The sequence below is a fragment of the Myripristis murdjan genome, chromosome 21 (assembly GCF_902150065.1).
Source record: "Myripristis murdjan chromosome 21, fMyrMur1.1, whole genome shotgun sequence".
NCBI lineage: Eukaryota > Metazoa > Chordata > Actinopteri > Holocentriformes > Holocentridae > Myripristis > Myripristis murdjan.
The window spans coordinates 32,491,952-32,518,793 of NC_044000.1; the positions used below are offsets into that span (position 1 = coordinate 32,491,952).

General features: G+C 41.2%; 1 protein-coding gene across 1 annotated transcript; it reads right to left on the reverse strand.

Moving 5' to 3' along the window:
• Nucleotides 1-3,466: 3,466 nt before the first annotated feature.
• Nucleotides 3,467-26,400, reverse strand: ttf2 (transcription termination factor, RNA polymerase II). The gene is made up of 23 exons (XM_030081693.1): nt 26,324-26,400; nt 26,051-26,156; nt 25,427-25,513; nt 24,586-24,655; nt 22,946-23,884; nt 21,943-22,063; nt 21,021-21,200; nt 20,188-20,345; nt 19,855-19,936; nt 19,438-19,569; nt 18,256-18,406; nt 17,136-17,241; nt 16,061-16,245; nt 13,998-14,151; nt 13,806-13,897; nt 12,638-12,723; nt 12,209-12,354; nt 11,157-11,336; nt 10,253-10,311; nt 9,270-9,423; nt 5,681-5,763; nt 5,472-5,546; nt 3,467-4,032 (listed from the first exon to the last, which is right to left on the reverse strand). The coding sequence occupies exons 1-23, from the start codon at nt 26,349-26,351 to the stop codon at nt 3,888-3,890; spliced, it is 3,519 nt and encodes a 1,172-aa protein (XP_029937553.1). The 5' UTR covers nt 26,352-26,400; the 3' UTR covers nt 3,467-3,887.
• Nucleotides 26,401-26,842: the final 442 nt, after the last annotated feature.

Genomic DNA, 26,842 nt, shown 5'->3' on the forward strand with positions numbered 1-26,842 from the left:
TATGGTGTGGGGTTGTTTTTCAGGAGCTGGGCTTGGCCCCTTAGTTCCAGTGAAAGGAACTTTGAATGCTTCAGGATACCAAAACATTTTGGACAATTCCATGCTCCCAACCTTGTGGGAACAGTTTGGAGCGGGCCCCTTCCTCTTCCAACATGACTGTGCACCAGTGCACAAAGCAAGGTCCATAAAGACATGGATGACAGAGTCTGGTGTGGATGAACTTGACTGGCCTGCACAGAGTCCTGACCTGAACCCGATAGAACACCTTTGGGATGAATTAGAGCGGAGACTGAGAGCCAGGCCTTCTCGACCAACATCAGTGTGTGACCTCACCAATGCGCTTTTGGAAGAATGGTCAAAAATTCCTAGAAACACTCTCCTCAACCTTGTGGACAGTCTTCCCAGAAGAGTTGAAGCTGTAATAGCTGCAAAAGGTGGACCGACATCATATTGAACTCTATGGGTTAGGAATGGGATGGCACTTCAGTTCATAGTATGAGTAAAGGCAGGTGAGCGAATACTTTTGGTAATATAGTGTATATACATTAAAATAAAATCTATTAAAATACATAAATAAATGAATAACATCCGTATTAAATAAACAAACAAAAATTATAAATCAGTACCAACCAGCGTTATTATAGTTTTGTATTTTTCATAATTTTATTTTGCTTTTAAGTTTTCAATTTCAATTGAGTTTACTTTCAATTTAAGTTTCCACTGTGGAACTGTTAGCTGCAGTTTAGTTTTTATTGTTTTTTTTTTTTTGTTTGTTTGTTTGTTTTTTTTGTTTTTTTTTTTAAAGATAGCATATAATTATAAACAGAGAGTTTTTTATTCATTTATTTATTGTAAGATAATTTTTCGTATTTCTGCTTTATTTGACAGTCACAGTAGAGAGAGACAGATGAGGCAGGGGAGAGAGAGGACAACATGCAGCAAATGGCCTGAGGTTCGACTGAAACTCTTCTTGTCTAACTTGTGAAATTTGGATTTTGGACAGTGTGGATTTGGCTTCAACGCCTCCACAGGTGTTCTGTTCAAATTGTGGCTGCTGAGAATAATTTTTGGCTGGATCCATTTCTTGTTGTTCCTCCAACAGGACTGACAGACACGGGAAGCCCGTGGGTCCTGCAGCATCTGGCTGTGTGACAGCGCACAGTTTAGTATTTTGACCACAGTTTGGTGGGAGACAGAGGAAACACCTCTGTGTGCACAGACTGCACAATCAATCCAACAGCTACACCTGAGCAAGAAAAAAACATTGGCACACTTTCCTGAAAAAATGTCAAAGGAATTTACATAATAGGCATTTTCCCTTTCAGTGTGAATGTAGGTCAATAGCAGCAGTCAGGCAGTCTGTTCATCAGAGACCCTGCCTGTGAGCTTATTGTAAAAAAACAAAAACAAAAACAAAAAACAAGTTGATCTATTTAAGGATCTCTGTATATCCTTCTTGATTGAAGTATAATTAGCAATAACAGAGATCAGAATAACAGAATAACAGAACCATCGGCAAAAACATTCCTCGGACACATGACAGCTCTATCTAACCTTATAGCGACACAGAAAAGCTACTACAGCCAAATTATAGGAAAATTATAACCTAAGATGTTTCTCCGTAAACAAATGGGTCTATACTGTCTGTCACCAAATAGTGTATTGTTCCCTTGTGGGTTTATGGGTTTGTATGCTTGGCTACAGGGAAACTGCATTATCAACATAACAATATATACAGCCTATACTGAAAATGTGCCTTTACTTACTTTTAACTATTTTGTTGGAAATATAGTCCAATAATTCCATGGGTTTCACTCCTCCTCAGTGTAGTACCACCAAACAGTGCCTTCAATATTGTTCCTTTTGGCTTCAAATTTGACATATAGCCCACATGTATGGTTTCTGCAGTCCTAGAATAAACTAGATGCTCTATTGAATTTAATACTAAAGTATAGCTGCAATCAGCAATGTGGGGGCCTATCCTGGATAACCTCCTGAAGCCCTTAAAGTCTCAAATTTGGGTTTACTACATCTAAGCAAATCAGAGCAATATCTCACAATGATCTGTACTTGTAGGATATTTAACTTTGGGTATTTTTTATATAAAAAAAAAAAAATTCAATGAAAGTCAATAGCTCTGCCAATTTTCATCCCTGAGCCGTAATATTGCCTCCATGCATGAAGGGTCTCTCCATGGTCCTACTACAGCCATTACTTTCAGAAAATTTGACTTTGGCTATTTTTGGTGAATTTTTATATCCAATAAAACTCAATATCACATAATTACTTTCTGTTTGAAATGAATATGCAGTTATATAGGTATTAAAGGAACTCAACTGGATCTGGTAGATTTTTGGGTGTACAGCTATAAACAGTAGTGTATTCTCTCCAGTTAATTTCAGAATTCATAAATCATCTCGGTTTCTGCTTTATTTTGACTGTACCACTTTAATATTCACTTGATTTGGACTGTTCAATAACACTGGACAGTCCAAATAAAATGTGTGACCCTAATTTCCGTGAGAAGAACTGTGCATGTATACAATGAGCACTGAAATGAATAATCTGCATTTATTTTTTAACCACATACACAGCAAGAAACATAAGAGGCATGTACATTATGCAAATGAAGACACATGAAAACACAACAAGGCATTTAACACCCTGAGGGGGTGGGGTGTGAGGGATCAGTACAAATAAATTCAAGTAGCATAAATACCTTTCTTATTGCGTCGAAAATTATCATCGAATCATACGAAAATTACAAAATAACAACCGCCATCAAATAATAATAATAATAATAATGATAAATAAAAATAAAAAATGAAAAAAGGACTCAAATGAATGAAATAAAACCTTTCAGAATAAAAGCTCAGCCACTGTCCATGGGCTCCTGGGATTCAAAGGGTTAAAAGGAAAAACTTTGATTGTAGTTACTTCTACACAAACCCTTTAATTGGCTTTGTGTGTGTGTGTGTGTGTGTGTGATCCATGGTTTAGAGAAACCAGAGCAGGAAAAGTGCTGAGACACATAATTCAGAAAATGTAAAAAGTAAAAATACAAACACTACAACAGCACACCCTGATTATATGAAAACCTAATTACCTGTGTCACACACTGTGTGATGAAGAGTGAAGATGAGTTAGTTCTGCATGTATGAGCATCTGCGGTTGCAGTCGTGGGTTTAATAAATCCCACCGCATCTTTGGTGCAAAATTATTTTTAAAAAGTTGCACAGCAGATCCAGATCTGTTATTTGTTAAATGCGACAAAGTCTGGATTCAGGTGTAGTGTGCTGCAGCAGAAACACTGATTCTTTCATTAAGCCACTTCATGAGCCTCAAAAAAAAAAAAAAAAAAAAATCGGACTGAGCACTAGAAAAAAAGGTTGTGAGTAAATGACCTGAAAATTCCGGAAAAAAATGACAACAAAAAAATATGACGAAATTAGCCTAAATAAAGAAAATAGAATAGAAAATAGAATAGAATAAAATAGAATAAAATAAAATACAAAGAAATGAAGTGAATTCTGTACATAGTCAAATAAACCCTTTCAAAATAAAACACAGGTTCTCAGGTTTCAAAGCGTCAGTGTTTGTGACAGTTCTGACATTATGAACAGGCAGAATAACAAAAAAGAGCAACAGGAAGTGGCCTGTTAAGGCAGATGAAATGAAGGCCTGGTGTGTTTAGTTTTAATTTAACAGTGAAGATGTAGCTCAACTTCAAGTAAAAACATGGATCACAGACGCTTTGAGGTTTCCAGTCTGGATCCATGTCGTTTAAGTTTGGGCCACAAGCGGCAGCTCCCTCTGTGGGCGGAGCCTGTGTTTTGCAGGACGTGCTGTGTTTTGCGGCCCGGAGGCTCTTCTCCCGGCGCGTCGCCTCAGACGCCGAAGATGAGCCGCAGGTCGGCCAGAGACAGTTTGGTGAAGGAGCTTCCTGTTCCTGACAGCACCTTCTGCGCCAGCTCCTTCTTCTTCTGCTGCAGCGTGGAGATCTTCTCCTCCACCGTGCCCTCACACACAAACCTACACACACACACACACACACACACACACACACACACACACACACACACACACACACACATCTGTTTAGTAAGACACCAGGATGTCAACAGACACAATTAAATTTAATGGTTTCTGGATGTGAGTAACTGATCAATATTAACACCACTGCTACTAGTAATCTTTATTTATTGACCACTTTTCAAAATCAGTGATACCAAGTGCTTCAAAGGCAGCAAAATATAAAATATAAAAAAATATAAACTCAGAAACGAAAAAAATCGATCCATATCTATAATCTATATCTATCTATCTATGCATCTATATCTACATATACATATACATATATCTATATCTATTTCTATTTAGAAACCATTCATAAACTCATCAGGTAAAAAAAAAACAAAAAACAAAAACAATTAAAGGTATAAAAGACAATAAAAGACGGTTCAAAGAAAATTAAAACTCGAGTAACTAGAGCACTTTTCAAAATCAAGGTTACAAAGAGCCTCACAAACCAAAATTAGAATGAGATTTCTAACATATAACATAATACGAGAAATAAACGAATAAAACAAAAAATAAATAAAACCATTCATAAACTTATCAGGTTGAAAAATAAATAAATAAATGAATAAATAAAACAGTAAATTAAAACTCAAGTGACTCAGTGACTCACAGGGGCATGCCTGATTAGTTTTAAATTCACTGGCAGGCTTGCTCCCATTTTGGTGAGTTCATTCTGTGTTTTTTAAATATTAAAATGTTATTATTTATTCGACTTGCTGCTTTTTTATTCTTGCAGTGTTTCCTGGTACCTCCTGCGTACATGATCTGTGTTCTGATCTTGCCACGTTCAATAGTTGATGCCTTTGTGTAATTAAGAGGCTGTTTGTTTGTTGACATTTTGTTAATTGTGAATAAATTCTTTCTATCAAACGGTAGTAATTGTGTGTTTTGACTGAAAATAAGCGCTACGCATCAGATGTATTGCTGTGTATTGTTATTGTTGCTGCCATAAGATGCGCTCTAAAAATAAATCAAGTAATTCATTAGTCATAACATAACATGATATACAACAGATTTTTGGACAAATCGTCTTTCTTCTTTAAATCAGCTCTGATGGTCGGTGTAGAGGTTAAGTGCTGCAGATTTAACTAAGTTATGTTTTCAAAATAATCTGTCTCTGTCATAGGTGAAAATCCCGGGGTGGTCAGGGGGACAAGACCCCTCCATCCATAAAGCTGTAAAACAGTGTGTTTTTTTTGTGTGTGTTCAGACCACAGGAGGAGCAAATACTGAGTTTTTTATTCTTTCAACAAGTCTGTCAGGATATTAATGTCAGAAATAGTTCATATTTTACTGATATTTTGAGTTTGTCTCTAGATGGATATCTATTTCTTTTTTTAATTTAAAAGTAGGCTATTTGTATTTTGTGTATACTGAATGTGTTTGGTCACCTGTGGATGGTGACGTCTCTGTGCTGTCCGACTCTGTAGATGCGGTCGCATGCCTGGTCCTCCAGCGCCGGGTTCCTGCCACACACAAGCAGCCCAGGGGTCAAAGGTCAAAATGTCACTGTCCTGCTTTATGTGTGTGTGTGTGTGTGTATATGTGTGGGTGTGCGCGCGTGTGTGTGCGCGTGTGTGTGCGCGTGTGTGTGTCTCACCAGTGCATGTCCATGAGGAAGAGGTGGTTCCCGCCGATGAGGTTGAGCCCCACTCCTCCGGCACAGAGAGAAACCAGCATCACCTTTAGCAGAAAAACAAAAACTTGACATTTAGACTCACAATATGCAATAACCTCAACACTTTACAACAGTGTGCTTCAGATCCACCTGAGCACATTAACTTTGCCATAAAATGTACAGTGATAATTCTAAGTAATCATAATTAATTCTAACTAAGTCATTCTGAGCATATTAAAGAAATTTGCATGTGTGTATGTTTCGACAACACATTTCCACAGGTTAATACACAGATTCAGAGGTATGAGCTCACAGGAAAATGTTGCCTAATGCTGGTAAATTAATTTGCATATAAAAAACAAAATCTTCTTAAATCTTTGTATGGCAAATCATTAATTAATTAGTATGTCTTGCATATGTCTTATTGTTTTAATTTATTATTATTATCATTACTATTAACATTGGTAGTAGTAGTAGTAGTAGTAGTACTAGCGGTAGTAGTATTTATTATTTATGTTTCTTTGCTTGTCTGTAACTTTAAAACTCCTAAACTGACACACTGCTCATTTAATGAAACACGCGGAATTATGTGTACATTTAAAGGATTACCAAAAAAAAAAAAAAAAAAAAAAAAAAAAAAAAAATATATATATATATATATATATATATATATATATATATATATATATATATATATTGCTGTCACCTGTCTCCTCATACAATTATTATGCTACAAAGATGTTGTATGTCCATATGTGAAACTGTGGAGAACTCATAGACTTCCATTATTTATAAGTCAGCTTCTGTGCACAGTAGGAGCTCCATTCAAATTTTCAAATGCTCAGTATGACGTGCTGATGAAACGTGCACACTCTCATACTGATGACACGTATGGTTTATGAGTAATAAACACAACGGGAGTGGATGGGGCTTCATTGACTTCCATGTATTTCATAAGTCAGCAGCTGTACACAGTAGGAACTCTGTGCATCTTGCAAATGCTCAGTATGACCTGCTGATCAAATGTGCACACTAGGGTGCATCAAAAAATAAAATTTTTGAATTTTGATATGGCTGGGTGCTAAAAGTGTTCCAATATATGTTTTAACAACACATGCAAAATATTTTTCCAATACATGAAGGTTTAGGGGTGCCAGCTCACATGTGTTTCTGTGGATAAAGGGGCAACAGTGCTAACCGGTCACCATAGAGCTCTGATGTAAAAAAAAAAAAAAAAAAAAGACTGCACCTCAAGAAAACTGAGGAGATATTTATATTTTTGTGTTGGGTATGTATACACCTATTACATGTAATTACCATATCTGCAGTTGTTTCTTTGTATATTGAAATACTTTGAGTGAAATGTAGTCATATTTAGAGGTATTTGGTGCTCATTACATCTAAGGTTAACTTGCTAGCCACAGTTAGCTAGCTATGTTAGCTAAGCTATTAAGCTTATCATCAACAGTATTTTAGAGTAGGCAATATCCTATTCAGAGTACTGATGTCTCATCTTTATTGAGTGTAGCATTGCAGCTGTTCAATTAACATTTTAAAGAAAGGTTTATTTGAGTGCAGCTAGTCACTCTGGTAGTGATGTTACTGTAAGTTCTCATTGTAATGATGAAGTTAGACGATGCAGAGCTTAGATTTGAGGCTTATGCATGCATGGTACATCATAATTGAGTGATATTAGGTATGCTACGATATGATTGTAAACCCTATCCTTGTCCTTCCTATCCTTTTCATTCTCAGGCACTGTACAACACAACAAACCCCAGGATCAGCTAAGATGCTGTCCTCACCAACTGTAGGGTTGCCAACTTTCACGCAGAAAAGAAAAAAAAAAGTCTGTCCTAGTTTGCTCAGAGGTTAATACTGAAATGAGGCCATATCACACTTCTTTGGAAAATTACAAAATAAACAGGCTTCAATCACAAAATGTTAACAGTGATAATGCACTGACTGTAACACTGCAATTGTTCATTATTCGTTTAAGGGGCTTTCACACAGCACGCCGTTTGGGCCGCACGCTATTAATTATTATTCCCTCCTATTGGATGCACCGAGGTGTTGTCACTGGGTGCTGCGCCCAAGTTAAAATATTTTCAATTTGGGCGCTGGCACCAGCCTCGCGCTGCGCTCAGCCCGGCGCAGACTGGTGCGCCTTTGTCTCCTGCCTCCCAGGTACCTGCTGCTGTTGCTATGGGCAGGCACTTTGTAGCTTAGCAACACTGAGTGACAGCGCTTTCACCAATGAATGGAGTGCACACTCACTGACGTGTGTGAATGAGCTCCGCTCATTGGTCAAACAGCGGGAGAGGGGGCAGACTCTCAAAAATAAGGGACAAAGTACGTCCCTTATTGGTTTAATACGGGACGTGTGTTTTGGTTGCCAAATATGGGACGATTCCGTATTTCAAGGGACGGTTGGCAACCTTAACCAACTGGTCCCCGCCAGACTAGCTGGAGACATTTCGGGTGGGATGCTCCAGCTAGGTTCAAGGTTCCATTTCCATTCCCTCTCTCTCCCTGGTGATGTTGCTCAGTGGGGCGGACTCTGGCACAGACTGAGCATTTACGTTTTGTCAGTTCTTATCATTAGGTTGTGTGAGTTTCCACTAGGGTTTGTTCTTTTAAGTGTCTCACTATTGCCCCTTGTGTGTAACAGTAAAGTCAGTTAAACTTTATATTTGTGTCTGACGTCCATCTCTGCTGCACAAACATAAAGAAAAAGGTGAAGCATCATCCAACTTAGCACCCATAAAATTTTGTCTTGGATCTGACATGTCGGTCCTTGATCTCCAGTCATTGTTTGGACCAGAATTACACAACCTATAAAACAGATTTTGAACAAACTTGATACAGGTGTGAAGCATTGGCCAACCTAGAAACCCTAAAATGTTGGTGTGGATCCAACCCGCAAGGCAGGTCCACAGGCCACGCGAAGTTGTCCTATTGCCCTCCATTCATTTGTCTATAAACTGTTGTAAATGAAGAATCTTGAAAGGTGAATTCTAAGAAATTCCCAAAGTTATCCAAAGGGCAAACAAACTAATTTTGCTTGAGTTACCCTATAGAACATGTTTCTGTATAAAAGTTCACCTTATTTAACCTTTTTGGGTCAACCATTTGGCAAATAGACTAAAAAATGCACATTTTTTGACATTTCACAGAAGTTCACGTGTTAGCTGGTACCCCTAAATCTCAATGGATTTCCACAAAACTTTGCAAAAGTCATTTATACATGAATAGGAACAAAATGCAATGCCAGCCAAATTGATATTTTGGAATTAAAATTTCACCATGTTAATTTGATGCACCCTAGTGCACACTCTTATAATAATAACATGTACACTTTATGAGTTATGAAATACATGCAAGTCAATGAAGCCCCATCCACTCCCACTGTATTTATAGGTCAGCAGCTGTATACAGTAGAAACGCCATTCAAATTTCTGAATGCTCAGTATGACCTGCTGATGAAATGTGCACACTCTCATAATGATAAACACATAAATGCAAAACCAATCTAACCAGCGCTGGATGCGTTAGTGCCTTGCTCGGTTACCTGCGGTCCTTTGGGGTTGGTGTTGAACTCCTCCACCAGGTCCATGCGGCGTTTGGGGTTGACCGTCCCGTCGATGACGGCGTACCTCAGGCCCATCCGCTGCAGGTGGACCGCCACGATGTGGAGCATGCTGGTCCACTGGGACACGATCACACTGGAGACACGGTGACAACAACATGTTTATGAGGCGTGTGGCGACACTGGGTCACAGGTAGGTCACAGGTAGGTCACAGGTAGGTCACAGGTAGGTGACAGACGAGAACAGTGAGAGGAGGGACATGCTCAGTGTTAAAGGAGACGAGGTGCTGGACCTCTGTACGTCCAGTGGTTCGGTTCCTGTAGGTAGCATTTCCTGTTAGCTTAGCAAAAAGCAAAAAAGCATAAAATTCCAAAACATTTTTCAAATCCACGTGATCCGCTGTGAGCATCAGAGCTGCTGTAAGGTTTATTTTTTCAATCTGACGGAGCTGGGCTAATGACTCCCATAGAATTCAAGTCTTTATGCTAAGCTAAGATGAAATGCTACCCATTAGAACTGAACCACTGGACGTACAGAGGTGGACATGGTGTCCAACATCTGGTCTCAGTCTGGGAACAAAACGTTGGAGTATTCCTTTAAAAATAAATATTTTTCAGCTCACTACAAACGTCCCGTCAGCCTCAAAGAGGTCTTCCTGAGTTCACTGCAAAACCCCTCCATCTCTACGAGTCATTTAGTCTTGGCTTTAGCGTTAAAATCTTAAAATCTCCTCAAGCACTCAAGTGCACAATATGAGAGCGAGGAGAAGCGTGTTGCTGATTATTTAAAAGCCTTCATTTTAACACGGCTGCATTCCTCACTCAGACCGACCCCACTGGTCCGACCCAGTGACTGCTGGTGATGACGACCTGCACACCAGCTGAGTACTGGGATAAATTTCAGGCTGTCACTTGTTCGACTAAAATCTGAATTTTCACTGTGAGCTCAGAGTGACGCTTTTTACCTTTTCTGATTGTCGCTCGTCTCTCTGATCGCCTTCAGCTCGGACACAATGGCAGAAATCTGGACGGAAAGACCGAGACAGAAGAGCGGTTTCATTTTTACTTTGGAAAATAAGAACCTGATAAGACAGGAAAAGTAATTCTAACATGAGGAGATCGCCACTGAAACGCAGCATTTTAGAAAGAGAGCAACATTAAACATAAAACAACATTAAAACATTTGGATAGCCATTGTAAAAAAAATGATATACATTATTAAAAAAAAGTTGCTTAACAGAACGATATGCATTTCTCCGCAGCTCCACCAGCAGCAGACGGGGACGTTGCTGCTTATCAGATCTGCAAACTCTGACACCCACAAGTTTCCTTACAGCGGCTTTTTTTTTTTCTTTATTAATATTTATATTCCAGTAGGAGTTTTTGTGGCACATCAAACAATTTTTGCAAAACCTGGGAAGTGTTTCGAAATGCCAACGGGTGGGAAAGTCAGTTTTTAAATTTCTGCTGCTGCAGAAATCGCTGAGTCACTGGTTTTGATCTGCAACCCCACTGAGCCCCTAAAGATATTTTAGTTCATTTTGTCCTGTGGGCGCTAAAATCCTGACTTACTGCTCTACAGAGAAAACCCGTAAAACTTTGATATCACCAATGAAAAGTTTGTTATCCAAAAAAAGACTCACAAATCACAATTTTCTTTTTGTTTAACAATTTTTATATTCCCACGCTGCCCCAGAATCTAAACTTTGCTCTTATTTTAGACTCTTATTTTGTTATTTAAGTTGGAAAAAATGTTGCTGATTCGAATGTGGCAGATGGCGATGTGACCTGTTCAAACAAACTATAGTGTAAACAAAACTATCTTCATCTGTGATGAAGGTGTGATGCGGGGTGATTTGGGGGGCGCACCTTGGTGCTCTGGCTGGCCTCCTCGAAGATCCTGGAGGGGAAGCGGCTGCCGTTGAGGGCCACGGTGTCCGTGGGGTCGGGGCCGGACGGCGAGGGGCCGCCGGACAGCGACAGAGCGCTGAGCTGCTCCTCCAGCGACAGGACGATCCCGTCAGCCTGCAGCTCCACCTGGTCCAGCGTCTGAGGGGACAGGGGGACAGGTGAGGATGCACAGCTGGAGACAATCATCTCCACAATATCACACTGCAAAAACTCTAAATCTTACCAAGATTATTTGTCTTTTTTCAAGTCAAAAATGTCTTATTACTAGTCAAAATATCTCATTACACTTAAAATAAGACATGATCACCTCAGAAGTAAATTGTTTTTACACAATTGTCTCTTGTTTCAAGTGAAAATTTGCTTGTTTCATTGGTGATCATGTCTTATTTTAAGTGTAATGAGATATTTTGACTAGAAATAAGACATTTTTGACTTGAAATAAGACAAATAATCTTGGTAAGATTTTGCGTTTTTGCAGTGCAGTGACATGAGCTGTGCTTCAATGAAGAGAACGAGGTGTCTTTATCAGCTGGGTGAATCATGAGGCTTCCTGATCGTCAGAAAGTAAATCAAGAATTCATTAGAACAGGACAAGTTGTTCTTGTTCGTTAGTATCTCTCATGCAAAGAAGAAAACACAGAAATGTATTTGGCAGACAGTCATGACGAGGCCTTTTACACCGAGAGACGGGACATTTCTCAAAGTTCGATGTTTCCAAAGCCACTGTTCAGCTGCTGTGCATTTCAAATTCAAGACAAACCCCTTTTGCTGAGCCGGTCATAATATCAAACTTTGTGCTTCTTTATCTGACAAAAGTGTTTCTACCACCGTTTATCACACAAAATGTTTAGCAGAAACACAAATGTGCATCAAATTCTGCTTTTTCTCTGCAGGAAAAGCTCCTCCCATCGCTGAGCTTGTTGTTTGCCCGGTAAGAGTCCATTTGAGGTGGAGGCAGCCCTGTGTGTGTGTGTGTGTGTGTGTGTGTGTGTGTGTGTGTGTGTGTGTACCTTCCTGAGCAGAGACAGGTGGCAGCAGCACTGTCGCAGGCGCAGCAGCAGAGACAGGATGTGGACGGTGCTGGACGCCTGCTGGGGCTGCTGGGAGCTCGACACAGACACGGAGCTCGACTGGGACATGCCGAACTCCTGGGCCACTGGCAGGACACACACACACACACACACACACACACACACACACACACACAAAATTACACACTGAAGAGGTCAAGTCAAGAAAACGAGTTTTTTTTTTTTATTTAAATGAGGTTCTTTCAAGGAAATTCATTCATTTTCAGATACTTTCGAGACCCTATTTCATTTTCTGAAATCCACAAAAATTCAAGGTTTTTCAAGGCCAGTGGGACGCCTGTGCGAGACTTTACACTTTTAACGCGGGTCGTCCCAGCCGCATCGCATAAAACAAAATCACTCTCTCACCTTTGTCGAATGGATTGCCAGCGGAGGCGTTTCCCTTGTCCAGATCTTTTCCCTCGTGTCTCTTCAGGTAGTTCTGCAGCGTCGACCTGGAAAACAGCAGCGGATCACACCACTGTCACTTTTAATTTTCATCTGTTCATCGAGAGTTTTTCACAGCACTGTACCTCAAACTGTTTACGCTCACACACACACATCCTGTCCAACCCCAGCCTCTGCCTGACAGCCTGCAGTTTTTTTTTTTTTTACTCTGCAAACACGACGAGCCTGTCCTCACGCCTTCTCCGGGTTAATGAAGGTCTGAGCGTTTTCTTGAAATGAAGGTGACAGCGTGTGGAGGCCTTCTGTTTGTCCCGATAATGAACCATTTCTCAGAGGCAGCTGTCCCTTTGTGAGCGGGTGTAAAAGCCTTTCTGTCAGCCAGAAACACGCGTGATGCAGGAAACCAACCGGCTTCCAGCCTCAGTCTCAAAATGAACGTCTGCAGCTCACTGAGGCGCTCAAAGCAGAAAAACAGCTTTACTATTCACCTGCATACACATGTGGGGGGAAGTGAGGCGGGTGGAGTGCTTTTTTTTTTTTTTCTCCCTACATAAAAAAAATAAATAAACAGGTATATGACAAGAAGAAGAAATGAAGAAATGACACCCAGAATTAGTCATTTCACTTTATTTATTTTTAAAATTTTTGGGAGATGTTTTTGGTCGTTCTGGCTTTATGGTAATTCTCCTGGAATATAATTTGAAATATGGATTTAAAATAATTCTTGAATTAGTTTTTTTTTTTTTTTTAAACTACAAATTTTTAAGGAATGTTTTACAAATTTTCTGGTCTTTTTTGGGGGCTAATTTTCTGATAGTTGTTTCTGTACATTTTTTTTTTTAAACTGACTTTTTTTATTCATTTTTTGTAAGGTGTTTAACTAGTTTCTGGGTAGTTTTTGCTAATTTGCACATCACATATTTTCTCAGGGTTCAAAAGGTTAAATGCTTGCGAAAACTAATTTAACCCCAAAATAAAAGCTGACAAAAAAAAAAAAAAAAAAAACAGTAACGCAACATGTAGACAGCCTGATCTCCCCTTAAACACCTGTACCGCCGGCTCAGAGGGGCGTCTAGTGCTGTGTAAAGTGAAACGGGACGGGGCGGGACGGGACGGGGCGCCGTGTTACCTGGACTGGGCGAACACCACGTCGTACACGGCCTGCTCGTCCTCGGACAGTTTCAGCCGATGCACCTCACAGGTACGATCAGGAAGAGACACCTGGAACAGTCAACCTCAGTCAGTACCGGGAGTGTATTTTAGTGTATGAGATCTGTGTGTGTGTGTGTGTGTGTGTGTGTGTGTGTGTGTGTGTGTGTACCAGTGGTTTCCCTGTGGAGTCCAGCTGGTCTTTGGTGCGCCGCAGCAGCAGAGTCCTGGTCAGGATGTTGAGCCGCTCTCCTCCTCTTTTGGAGCCGTTATCCACCTGAGCTTTCCACAGCTTGAACTCATCGAACGGAGAGCAACGCAGGAACCTGAGAGAGCGAGAGAGAGAGAGAGAGAGAGAGAGAGAGAGAGAGAGAGAGAGAGAGAAGATAGTATTTCACTTTAAATGAACCTTAATTACTTCTCATTAGCAGTTAGAAAGCTAAAGATCTAATGAGGAACATCCATCATGTGTTGTTGTCACAGATCCAAACGCAGTGAAAATCGTGTCTTCTGGCCAGAGATGTGAAAGTTAAAGCGCGTGCCACGGCATATTAGTTGGCTTTTTTTTTTTTTTTTTTTTTTATTTCAAAGGTTAAAGATTCTGCTTTATCAGACAGTCACAGTGCAGAGAGACAGGAAGGACAGGGCAGGGAGACGGGACGACACGCGGCAAAGCGCCTGAGCCGGATTCAAACCCAGGCTGCTGCTGCCGCCGCGCCTCAGCCTCGGTGTCACCTGGTACACGCTTTAGATGGCGAGCACTTTTCTTGACACACACACACACACACACACACACACACACACACACACACACTGGACCCACAGCCCGTCCTCACTTCCTGTTCACCGGCCTCAGAATCTGCACTCTGCTAGTTTACTGTGAGCTGCCACAGCCAAGCGTCTTCTGTCAATCCTGCTTCCAGGGCTGCATCTAACAATCCTTTTCAATGTCAGTAAACCCTCTGGCGCATAGCGGTCACTACAGTGGTCATTTTCAGTGGTAACAGGGATGCAAACAGCAAGACCTCAAAAAAGAGAGAAGTTTCCGAACCTCCATATTTAACAATATGTTAAATTATTATTTGTTTTAAAAATGTAAATTACTTATCAAACAGACCTAACAATTCAGCTACCAATGAATGAGCAGTAGTATGCCTGTGATAACACAGATTGAATATGAAAAATAAGCCGAAGTGATACCTCTTCTCTGAATAGACAAGCTAAGCCAGTGTGCTGCTGTTAGCCAGTGAAAATACAGTGGAGTGGCACCTCTTCACTTTGTTTCACAATCTATGTCAGTGCGCTGCTGTAGCTGGAAAGTTTCTCTGCTTGTTGGCTAGTGCCGTGCCGGTGCAGTTGTTATTATGTCAAATTCCGCGTTAAAAATAGATTGTTTTATTTGGCTAATTCCGCGATTCCGTCCGCAATTCTGTGATCGATAAGTTGACCCCCCCTAAAAAAACTCATTGGTTCTGCACGATTCACACAAGTCACCCAAATGGCCACGAAAAAAGCGAGTTGCGCTTTTTGGCGCGCTGTTTGCATCCCTGTAGTAAAGTCATTTTCTCCTAAATGCAGTGGTTTCTATGGTGGAATTGCATATCAGCTGTTAGAGTGCTCTCTGCTGCTCCCCTCCATTGAGCTTCATGCAGAGACTGTCAGTTCTTGTTGCTGAAAACATATTAATACCAGTATCATGACATGGTAACACCAGTCCTGCATCCTTAAAGAAGTATGGAGACTCACAAAGGTGTTCATGCCCTAAGAAGAGTAAAAACACATGAAAAAAATCTGGAGTCAGGCTTTCATAATTCATGCATCAAAGGGTTAATCTCCTGAACATTTTCTAGCAAGTCAATTAATCATTTCTTCTGTAAAAACAATGATGAATGCCAATCAGACGTCAGGAGAGCCTGAAGCGATGTCTTTAAATTAATTTTATAATGACAGAAAAAAGAAAGCAAGATTTTGTGTTTGTGTTATTGTAACCAACAAGTGTTTGGTATTTTAATTTGATAAATGGCCAGAATAATTAATTCGCAAAATAAATTATGCCTGATTAATGTATCAGCGAATCACTTCAGCACTGATTGTGATGACAAATGACGCCGAGAGATGAAACACAGAAGAAGCATTTAGCAAACAGTGTCTACAAAATAGATTTATATGCAAATATTAAGTGACCCAGTTCTGGTTAAGGTGTGTGTGTGTGTGTGTGTGTGTGTGTTTTCTTACTTGAGCAGTGAGTACATGTCCAGCAGGTTGTTCTGGATGGGCGTGCCCGTCACGGCCCAGCGTGCACGCGCCCTCAGCCGACACACGGCCATGGACGTCTGCACCTTGGGGTTCTTGATGTTGTGGGCTTCATCCAGGACGATGCGGGCCCAGGCCACCCGCATCAGGGGGCCCGAGTCAGGAGGCTGAGGAAACACACACACACACACACACACACACACACACACACACACACACACACACACACACACACCTGGCTGAGTGAGTGTGTGTTAGTGCAGCTTTCTTCCCCTCAGCCACAAAATCTGACTTTCCATGACCCACATAACAAGGCAACATGAGTTTTTTTTTCCCTTTGACATTTTATTTTCCAACACACTTCGTATTTAAAAAGGTGTTATTAAAGTTCATCGCTTCATCAAGGCTCATTTTGATTCCCTGCATCCGGAACACGTTTTTACTGGTCCACCTGTCAGAAAATAATTGAAACATCTTCCACATCGATGGTGAGATTAGTTTTAGCTCATATGTTGACTGTTTTTACAGGGCAAACCTTCTGGATCAGTACATTTATTCTAGTGCAATAACTGCATTTATCCAAGTACAACATTATATTTTATCTTGTGCGATGATTAAATTTATTATAGTGCAGTAATTACATTCTGGCTTGTCCAAAAATTACATTTATTCAAGTTTTTTTTTTTGTTTGTTTGTTTTTAACTTTATTTATTATTTAAGAGCCTGTGTTGTTTGTTTACTGAGGTTGTTTTTTTGTTTGGTTTTGTTTCCCTTTGTCTTTTACTGCACCGATCAGAAGAGGTTCTCCTAATTTCATTGTGTTTATTACAATAGAAATAAGGGCAGCCATTTCTATTCTATTCTGTTCCATTCGATTTGTTCAGCTGTTTCACGGTGAGAGAGTGAAATTAACGCCTCTTAACTTTGCAGTGTCTGAAACGAGTCCGAGTTTTGTAGTGCAAGTTATTTAAAGTTATTTAAACACTGGAAATGCTGCCGGACTTTATTTGCTTTCTGTAAAAACAAGAAAGAAAGAAAAAAAAAAAAAGCTGCGTACCAAATCATCTTTATCCTTGCTGGGTTTCTCTGCCTCGTCCTTCTGCACAGGGATTTCCTTGGACACCAGACTGTACGTGGTCACCACCACGTCGTAGTCCGCCAGCCTGCAGGACGGACAGACGGCGGGTTATTCATCGTGTCGGTCACTTTTCCTCCGGCTTTGACTGAAATTTTGAGGCACCATGTAAATCTAGGCTGCCTTAAAGTGGAAATGTGTAGCCAGGGTATATGCAGGAATCTTGAAGTTAATTTTAATACCTTTTTAAGACTTTTTCAAGACCTTCTCAATATTTTTTAATACCTCACCGCCACTTCAAGCTGTAACCATTTTTTACATAAGTGACTTAACAGTTTTAGTTTGTGATAAAGACTAAAGACAAGCCTTCTCTTCCGTTTTCGTGGGACTTCATGTAACATTTCGGTGCGTTCGTAATATGCACTGGGAGCGCCAGAGCGTACTTTGTGCTTCTGAATTTCCAACCGCCCGCTCGCTCTGGCGCTCTCAGAGACAATTTACGAACGCACCCACAATAGCCTAGTTTTTTATGTACCTGCTCATCTTTGTTTTTTAATAAAAATGAATAAATTCATACACTTTCACGATGTTTTTGGGACTCAAACTCTTGGACAGCTAATTCAGAAATAAATACTTTCAAAATTTAAGACTTAATAAAGTCGTGATAAGACTTTAATACTTTTTAAGGGTCTTAATTTTCCCAAAACTGATTTATCACCTTTTAATACTTTTCAAGACCCCGCGGATACCCTGGTAGCATAAGATCGAATATGAAAAACGGCCCTGCGCTCATTTCACAGCCAGGATCAGTATTTATCATCTATCATTTGCTCTAACAGGCCCTCCCTACATCCTGCTGCATCATATCTGCTAATGTGAGGCCCAGTGAGTGTGAAGCTCAGGGTCCTGTTGGCCTGGTGGTGGCGCTGTGCCGGGTCAATCGGGTTTACATTCAAAATCATTTCATCCAAAACAGGCAGCAGAGGCTCAGATCAGTGCATCATCCCTTCAGCAGCGGGTCAGGGTGAAAGTAAGTACAGCTTAAAGTGTACTGAGGCAGTGTGTGTGTGTGTGTGTGTGTGTGTGTGTGTGTGCGCCTCACGCTCTGGCGCTCCTCTGGCGGTTGGGGCCGTGGTACAGGTACACACTCAGCCTGCCGCTCTTGACGTGACGCTCGATCTCCTTCTTCCAGTGGTGAACCAGGGAGGCGGGACAGATGATCAGAGTGCCTTTAGAGAGCACCAGGCTGGAGTCTGGAGGAGCAGGAGCATGGATCCACACACACACACACACACACACACACACACACACACACACACACACACACACACACACACACACACACACACACACACTGATTAAGCTTACGTTGATATCTCATCATGTTATTATACCCCTGTGTATTTAGGTATGCTTTTTACAAATGCTCAGTTTATTATTTCTGTATTTATTGTTGGAATTTTTGTGGGATCAGTGCACGTATTTATACATAATGCACATGCGTACTTTTTAAAACAAATTTCTAACGCACATATTTTTATATTTCTTATTTCTTTTTCTATTTCTTTATAATTACACTAATTGTGTAATAGAGCAATAATTGTGCTGCTTCTATGTTGCTTTTATTATGTATTTTTATATTTATATATTTATTATTATATTTTATTTTTGAGCTGCTGCATACCTGAATTTCCCTGTGGGATGAATAAAGTATCTTCTATTCTATTCTAATGCTTAGGATATATTCTTCTCTTGAGACTTTGAGGAACTGCAGCCGGCCCAATTCTCAGCCCTCTGGGGTCAATAAAGTATTTCTGATTCTGATTATAATAATGCAATATGTGTGGATATTTGCAATATTTTCTGCAACAGCGGTTTTGAATCATTTTCATGCTCAGAACCGCCAAGTTGACTTTCACTTAGCTGAAAGGCCCTCATTTGAAATTAAAATATTCCTCTTTTTGCTGCGAGGCCCCCTGGGAGCCCCTCAGCGACACCAGTTTTAAAACCACCAATCTACCACTTTGGTCCCCTGCATGACAATTAATTAATGTGCAATTAAATGTACAGTTTTAGAGGAATCATTTGAAATGAAATGCCACTATTTGACACCCAGGTTTCTGTGTGCTAACAAATGTAGAAAGTCAAGTGTGGGGTCAAATTTCCAACACCATTACCAATAACCCGACTAATTCAAATATAAACTGCATTAATATTAACAAGAATGTCTTGTTAAATGCTATTTGACAGGTTTAAAAAAAAAAGTGAAAAGAGCTCTGCCTACCGCTCTTGGAGATCCAGCTCTCCAGCTTCTTGTTTTCCTCCTTCTCCTTCTCCTCCTCCTCCTTCACCTTCCTCCTCATGGCCAGAATGAGAGCGATCATGGTCAGGGTTTTCCCCAGACCCATGTCGTCCGCTGAGTCCAGACAGGACAATGAGAACAATCATCAACGACAATGTGATGCTTCATCGATGCATCCCATAAAAATGCATGAAAACAGCTTTTTCAAATGAGGACTGAGGGTTTCATTTCCAAGATGCTGTATATCCATTTCCAGGTAGAAAAAATTGCAATATTTAAGCAACTTCACTTTCCAAACATCCTTATGAATAAAATTAAATACAATCAATTAATACAGGAGAAATCTATGTAAAAGAAATACTACAGAATATAAAGCAGAAGACACATGGGTGAACTTACCCAGAATTCCTCCACAGGGCTTCTGCGTTTCCCTCCAGAGCAGCCAGGCCAAAGCTCTCCTCTGATGGGGCAGCAGAGACACCTGACCGACCAATCACAGCAAGAGAGCATGATCGGGGGAACGGGACCGACCAATCACAAGAGGACAACACAAAAGACAGTTGTAAGAGAGCAAAAATAGCATAAAAAGAACAGAAATAAGTAAAAATGTCGTCTGTCAAGAATGATGGAATCGCCCTCTGAGCCTTATTTTTACTTCACTGTGGGGGATTAAAGTGAAAGAGAGAGAGTCTTCGTCTATTTGGGAAACTAGCCGGTGGCTGAGGGACCAACCTTGAGGCCCTTGGGGTCGGGGGTCTCGGTTTCGGGGCCGGGGCACGACTCCAGGGATCGGTGCAGGTGGTCGATGGCCTCGCTGGTGGCGTTCCTCACCGCCTGCTGACGGTCGTCGGTCATCCTGCCGCCGTAGAACCCCTGGGCCTGAGGGTTGGCTGAGCACACAAAGATCTATTTAGCTGCAGTTTACATGCAGAAATAATATAAAAAGATGACCTATCTACTGAAAACAGAGAAAAAAAGCAGGGTGCAGGATGGAGACAGTCCGATGGAGGTGAAAAAAGAAACTCAAGGTCAAAAGCAAACATGCAGATGACATCGAGAGTGGAAAAAGAGGAGAACAGTGCTAAAACAGTAAAGAACATTAGACGACCAAATGTTGCAGGACATTTGCTGCATTACCGAGCTATGAAAACCCATCTTGCATTCTTTGTGCAATTACAATTGTTTGCTACTTTCCAATTCAAATAGAGGAATAACAACAAAAGAGATGTTTAATTTCCTCAAAAATGGGTACTGTACTTCATTTTTTAATTTTGGGTGACATTAATCCGCTGTGTTTGTGTTTGTTAATGTGCTTAAAGTGTTATTTTGTAAGTGAAGGGAGAGATACAAATCCAGTACTGTGCATCAGCAGCTCAGGGCAGCACAGAGCAGCTAATGAGGATATTTAACCACACAGGGGACTAAACAACACAACTCTACAGCAAAGTGCAGGTTTGCTTTAAAGACTAAGGGTCAAATTTAGACGTGTCTTTTCCATTGCATTGTAACAGACCAAAATTCAAAACCACAAGACGTCATCCCACCTTCGGTTCGCTCTGACCTACCTGCGTACATCTGGCTGTATCCCTGGCTGAGCTGCAGGCCCAGAGAGCTGCCTGAGGCCTGCTGGGGGGCCGGGGGAGGCGCTGGCAGGAGGACTGTCCCCCCCGGCCGGCTGAACGGGTTCATCTGGGCCTGAGATGGCGCCGCACCGACATCACCGCTGCTACGCCCGGCCTGAGACTCTGAAAATGATGCAACACCGAAGGAAGTAAACCACACGGCTGACAGAAAACAGCTTTCTGAGGTGCTAACCTGTCAAATACTAGGAAGAGAGCACAAAGAGGCTCTGTGATATAACATTTCATTACATTGGTAATAACAGGAGTGGGCAATGTGCTGCCTCTGAATAACAGCTGACTGACAGAAATGAGATTTATGCTACATAACACCCAGTGCACATCTTGGGATTTGGGATTTTGGGGAAATAAAACAAACAAACAAAGGAGAATGGTTTCAGGAGAAGTTAAATAGTGGTGGATCTTCCTGTTCCTTTTATCCAATATAAGTCAGAAAAAGGGGGATTTTGCCCAAAATGCTGGAGTGTAATCCTTTAAAAAGCAGGCTGTGCTGTCTGGAGGCTGTAATGGATTTCCTGTTTCACTTTTACTTCACTTCTGAAGAGGAACTGGCACCAGCAGTTAGATATTTTAGGGTAAACACACAACAATGAAGCCATTGTAGCAGCCATTGTGGGTAAAGCTTCACGTTTAAATGCTTGCATAACACGCAGTGACGAACTACAAATGCTGAGTTCATCGCTGTTGGAAAACGTGAATGCTGATAACTGACTGAGAGACAGGATTTGTATTATGGACGACTTTAGTTCACAGTTCAGGTGAGCGACAGAGACTACAGGGTTAGGAGAGTCTTGGACTGGAGTCGCATCGTCTCATTTTAGTCGTGTAGGAACAAGAAGTGTGTTACCTGGCTGAGAGGCGGCAGTGAGGCTCAGAGACTCCAGCGCATCCTCCAGCTCTTTGACCTGAGTCCTCAGCCTCTGTCCCTTGTCAGGCAGAGCCGACACATTCACCACCGACAGCGTGGTCTGCAGGAGCCGAGGCAACAGACAGAGTCAGATATACCAAAGGATACCTCTTGTTTTCTTGCAGCCACTCGGGGAAGCCAAACTGCAAAGTCTTCTTATACAGCTTTAAAGCAAACTTGTTCACTGCTGTAGTGTTGTGTTGTCTAGTTCCTTAGGTGTGATTTGAGTCCAAATGGTGGTGAAATATCCTCATTAGTTGCTCCCCTGAGCTGCTAATGCACAACACTGGATTCTAGATTAAACATCTCTCTTGTAGTTGTTTTCCTATTTGAATTGGAAAGTAGATCTGGAAGGTAATGTCTGTTTCCTACCAGACCTGCTGGATTAACCGGGCTGGGTGACACGGGCAAAATCTTCTGTCACGTTAGAAATAATTTCTTATCCTGATAATGACATATATCACGATAACACAGTCATTACATTATGACTACTTTTTTGCTAATTCTGTGAACTAAATACAAATGAAAGGCATTTCATCTTTTCTCTGTTTTATTTGGGAATGACACCGAACAGGAACTGAGGTTTGCAATTCAAACTGGAAATGAAAAAAGGTAAAAGGGGTAGTGGGAAAACACTCATGATGCCGAGCAGGAGCAGTGAACTTCCTTCAGACCCCAGAAAATGGGTACCTGGGCTATATTGTCATAATGTTCATTGTTGAGTTTATGTGTGAAAAGTGGAAGTGAATGGAGAGATAGGAGTCCAGTGCATTAGCAGCTGCGGGGGAGAGAGGAGCGCCTAATGAGGATATTTCACCACCATGTGGATACTAGTTCCTTTTTTCCCCCACCCTTACTAAATGATTTACCAAATAATCAATAAGTAATTAACAGCTTAGTTGACGGTGAAAGTGATCAGAAGCAGCAGCTCCGGGCCGCTCACCTTTTTCTGTTTGAGCTGGGCGGAGAGCAAGCTGCGCAGCCCCTGGGGGTCGTCCTGCTGACCTTTGACCTGGGAGGCCGGCTGGAATCCTGGGAAGGAGGTCAGGGTCTTTTGGACGGCGGTCACAGGCGGCGTCTTCTGAGCGGCCGGCTTCGCTGACACAAACTGTACATCATCATCATCACCGCCGTCGTCACTAAACTCCCCAAACTGAGTGGTGACTTTAGACCCTTTAGACCCTTTAGCGTCTGTGTTCTGCGGCTTGTCGTGTCGGCTGTCAGGTCTCGGTTTGTCTTGTCGATCTTTGGCGGGAGCGGCGTCTGGCTGTGCTGGGGTTTGGGTGGCGGCGGTGTCTCTGGGAGTTTTCTTCATTTCAGCGTCGGCCTCTTTCCCAGAGTTTATTTCAGCAGCTTTGGAGGCAGCAGTGGACTGAAGGGTTGAATCCTTGTGAGGATCCTTTGAGGTTTCACGTGTTTCATCGGCTTGAGGAGACTTGACGCTCGAGGTAGAATGTTTTTCCTCCCCGTCTCTCTCAGCTTTACGGCTTTCTTTACTCTTATCTTGCGTCTCAACCTCTGTTTTGCTCTCTCTGTTTCTCTCCTCGTCTGAAACTCTCTTCTTGATCTTCATCCCCGGCGGCAGCGGTTTACCTGCATATGTGTGTGACGGATTCAACTTGGACTTCTCCTCCTTCTCCTCTCCTGCATTTCTGCTCTCCACATCTGATTTCTGATCGCTCTCTCCTCCTTCGACTTTGCGACTCGCCCGGCTGTCGTCGTCCTCCTCTCCTCTTCTCTCCTTGTCTCCTCCGCTCTGCACCCTCCTCCACTCTGAGTCCTTGTCCGTCTTGCCGGGGGCCTTGAAGGGGTTTCGGACCGGCGGCAGGCAGGAGGGCTGCAGCTGTCGGCTGGACAGAGGGTTCCTCTTCTCCTTGTCGGGCTGCAGGGACAGCAAAAGTGCAAAACTCAAGACTTCAGGGATGTGAGCAAGACAACAACATACAGAAAATACTTGCAGCTTAAAAAATATTTTTTTATCCTCATGAAGAGTTGCCTCATTCACAACACCCCTGTGTATGTATCGTGTATGTAGGTATACTCTTTATATTTTCAAAGTTTCTTATTTCTGTATTTATTTTTGTCAGATTAAAGCACATATTTCTACATAATGCACACACTTTTTTTAAATTATTATTTATTCATTTTACAAATTTCTAAGGCATATACAGTATCTTTATATTCCTTATTTCTTTTTCTATTTTTTCATAATTTCACCTATGCTCATAATATACTTTTTCTTTGGAGAATTTGAGCAACTGCAACTGATCCAATCAAAGGCTAATTTGCAACAACAAGCACTGGTGAAAAAATGACTTGATATATCCATTCGTTTATTAACAGAAAATCGATCAATAAAACTTTGGGTTTCTTCTGCTGCTGGTCATACTAAGGAAGCGATCTGAAAACATCGCGTCCCATGTGACTTTGGCATTATTTCAGATGTTTTATAGACTAAATGATTTAAAAACAGAGTGCTCTGTCAGGTCATGCTGCTCAGGCACTTTTACTGAGGAAGGAATTTATTTATTCAAAAATAGGATGAATACAGTGAAATGTGTAAACGTGTGGGGGATTTCTTACTGCGGTCCAAGGAACATTTCCACACCACCTCTGCCCGGCCTTCTTGCCCACAATGCACCGGTAGAACAATCTGAATGAGAGAGGCGAGCGGTGAGACAGATCAGCATCACAGGTTGAATTACGGCATCGGCCAATCAAATGTGCCCATCAAAACCAGTTTTCCTGTTGAGGTGAGCTCAGGCAGGACGCTGAAGAGTTACCTGCTCGCTCACTGTCAGCTGCTCTTAAAGAGGGACTCAACACCTGCAGGAAACCTGTGTTGCGCTGCCCTCTAGGGGCTCCAGCAGGTATTCAAGCAGCTTAAAATACCTGCTGCTACTGAGAGTGTCATCCCCTAGAGGGCAGCGCAGCACAAGTTTTCTAGCATGAGATTTTGTGTTGAAGGTTATTAAAGTTTATTATAGTCTCCAAAAAAAAAAATAGCCTACAAAATCCACTGTGTAAATAAGACAGCTTTGATGCTGCTTTAAGGTTTATTTTTTCACTTTGACAGAGCCAGGCTAATGACTCCCATAGACTTCAAGTCTTTCTGCTAAGCTAACACGAAGTGCTACCCATAGGAACTGAACCACTGGACGTCCAGAGGTGAGAATGGTGTCCAAGGTCTGGTCTCAGTCTGGGGAAGTCGGGAAAAGGATATTTCACCCAAAACATTGGAGCTTTCCTTATAATGTTACATGTAGCACTTTAATTTTTTTTTTTAAATATTATTTTTTAGCATTTGTCTTTTTCATGTTTTTGATACTGATCAAAACATTGATGAATTAAGTTAAGTTACTAAATTTCCCCCAAAATGCATGTACAAATTTTCGCACACACACACAAACACACACCCACCCACCTGTGGCTCTGCTGCTGTTGATTGTAGGTGAGAGCTTGCAGTTCCACCATCGCGTCTTCATGATGGAGGCAGTGGGACGGTGGGGCGCTGCAGATGATAAAGATGGTGATGATGATTTAAGTCAAAAACAGTAATAATCTCTTTTCCTCTGGCCATAGTGGCCGACAGATTCAACAATTCACCTGCCAGTTTGGGGTGATACATATTGGGCTCTATATGAAAATCATATCACAATATTTCAGGGTAACTTGCGGTAACGATATTCAAGACGATATAAGAATAAAAAATGATAATAGCTTGTGTCAGTATCTTATGAAACCACCAACATTCGTCACTATAATATCGTTATCGAGGTATTTGGTCAAAGATATCCCGATCTTGGATTTTGTCCATATCACCCAGCCCTAATATCATATATAATATCAATATAGTGCCCAATCAGAATGATATTTTCCTAGGATTTTACAGTAAAATCTGAATTTATACAGCACACACCAGGTCTGTCTTATCAAGTATCATCCTCTCATACTCATTTAACTATATATATAGATATAGATATAGATATAGATATATAGGTAAACAGGTAAAAATGGTTAATATGTCAAAAAGTCAGTCTTCATTTACCTTGCCACTTGGCTGAAATCACAACCTTGCTTGTCAATGCAGACGTAGAAGCTTTTCCCTTTATTTGGTCCATCTTTCACGCCTGTCTTCAGCATGCACGGGGTGCCTGGAGACGAGAGGAAAACAAAACTAGTCTGGGATTCCTCACATGTCCTGAAAATCAAACTGCGCCGTCATGTGCTCCTGAGAGTGTCGCACAATAAAACTCTACACGTGAATTCAAGACTGCTAATCGCATTTTTACATCTTAAGACAAATAATTTAACTCCTTACCGTGGACAGAACATAAAACCTTTTCCATTATCGACACAGGAGAGCCTGTCTGGTTGTGCAGTTTCTTTTTTGCCAATACGAAATTTGTATCGACCAATGACAAGTGTGAGGAATCACTTCCGTTCCGGTAACATCAGTGTAAATTCACACCAATATTTTATTCAGTATCAGCAATGGATTACAACTAAGCTGTGATGAAAAACAGCTAACACCTTGAATATAATTTGTATTACATGGAGATTGGCGAAGTCAAACGGAAAACAGTCGTCAAATATTACGATTAATTCTAAATTCACCGCTACGTGACTTTTATTGTGAAACACTTGCTGAGGCATCGCTCAACCGGAAGTTATTTGAAGAAACGTTATATATATATTTTTAGAACACATTACAAAACCTGCGAAGTGAAGATGGATAGTATATATAATTTCTAAATACTGTGAAAATGAAATCGATAAAAAAAAAAAAAAAAAAAAAAAACGGTTAAACTGAAGTTCTAAAAGTGCACTGTGAACTACA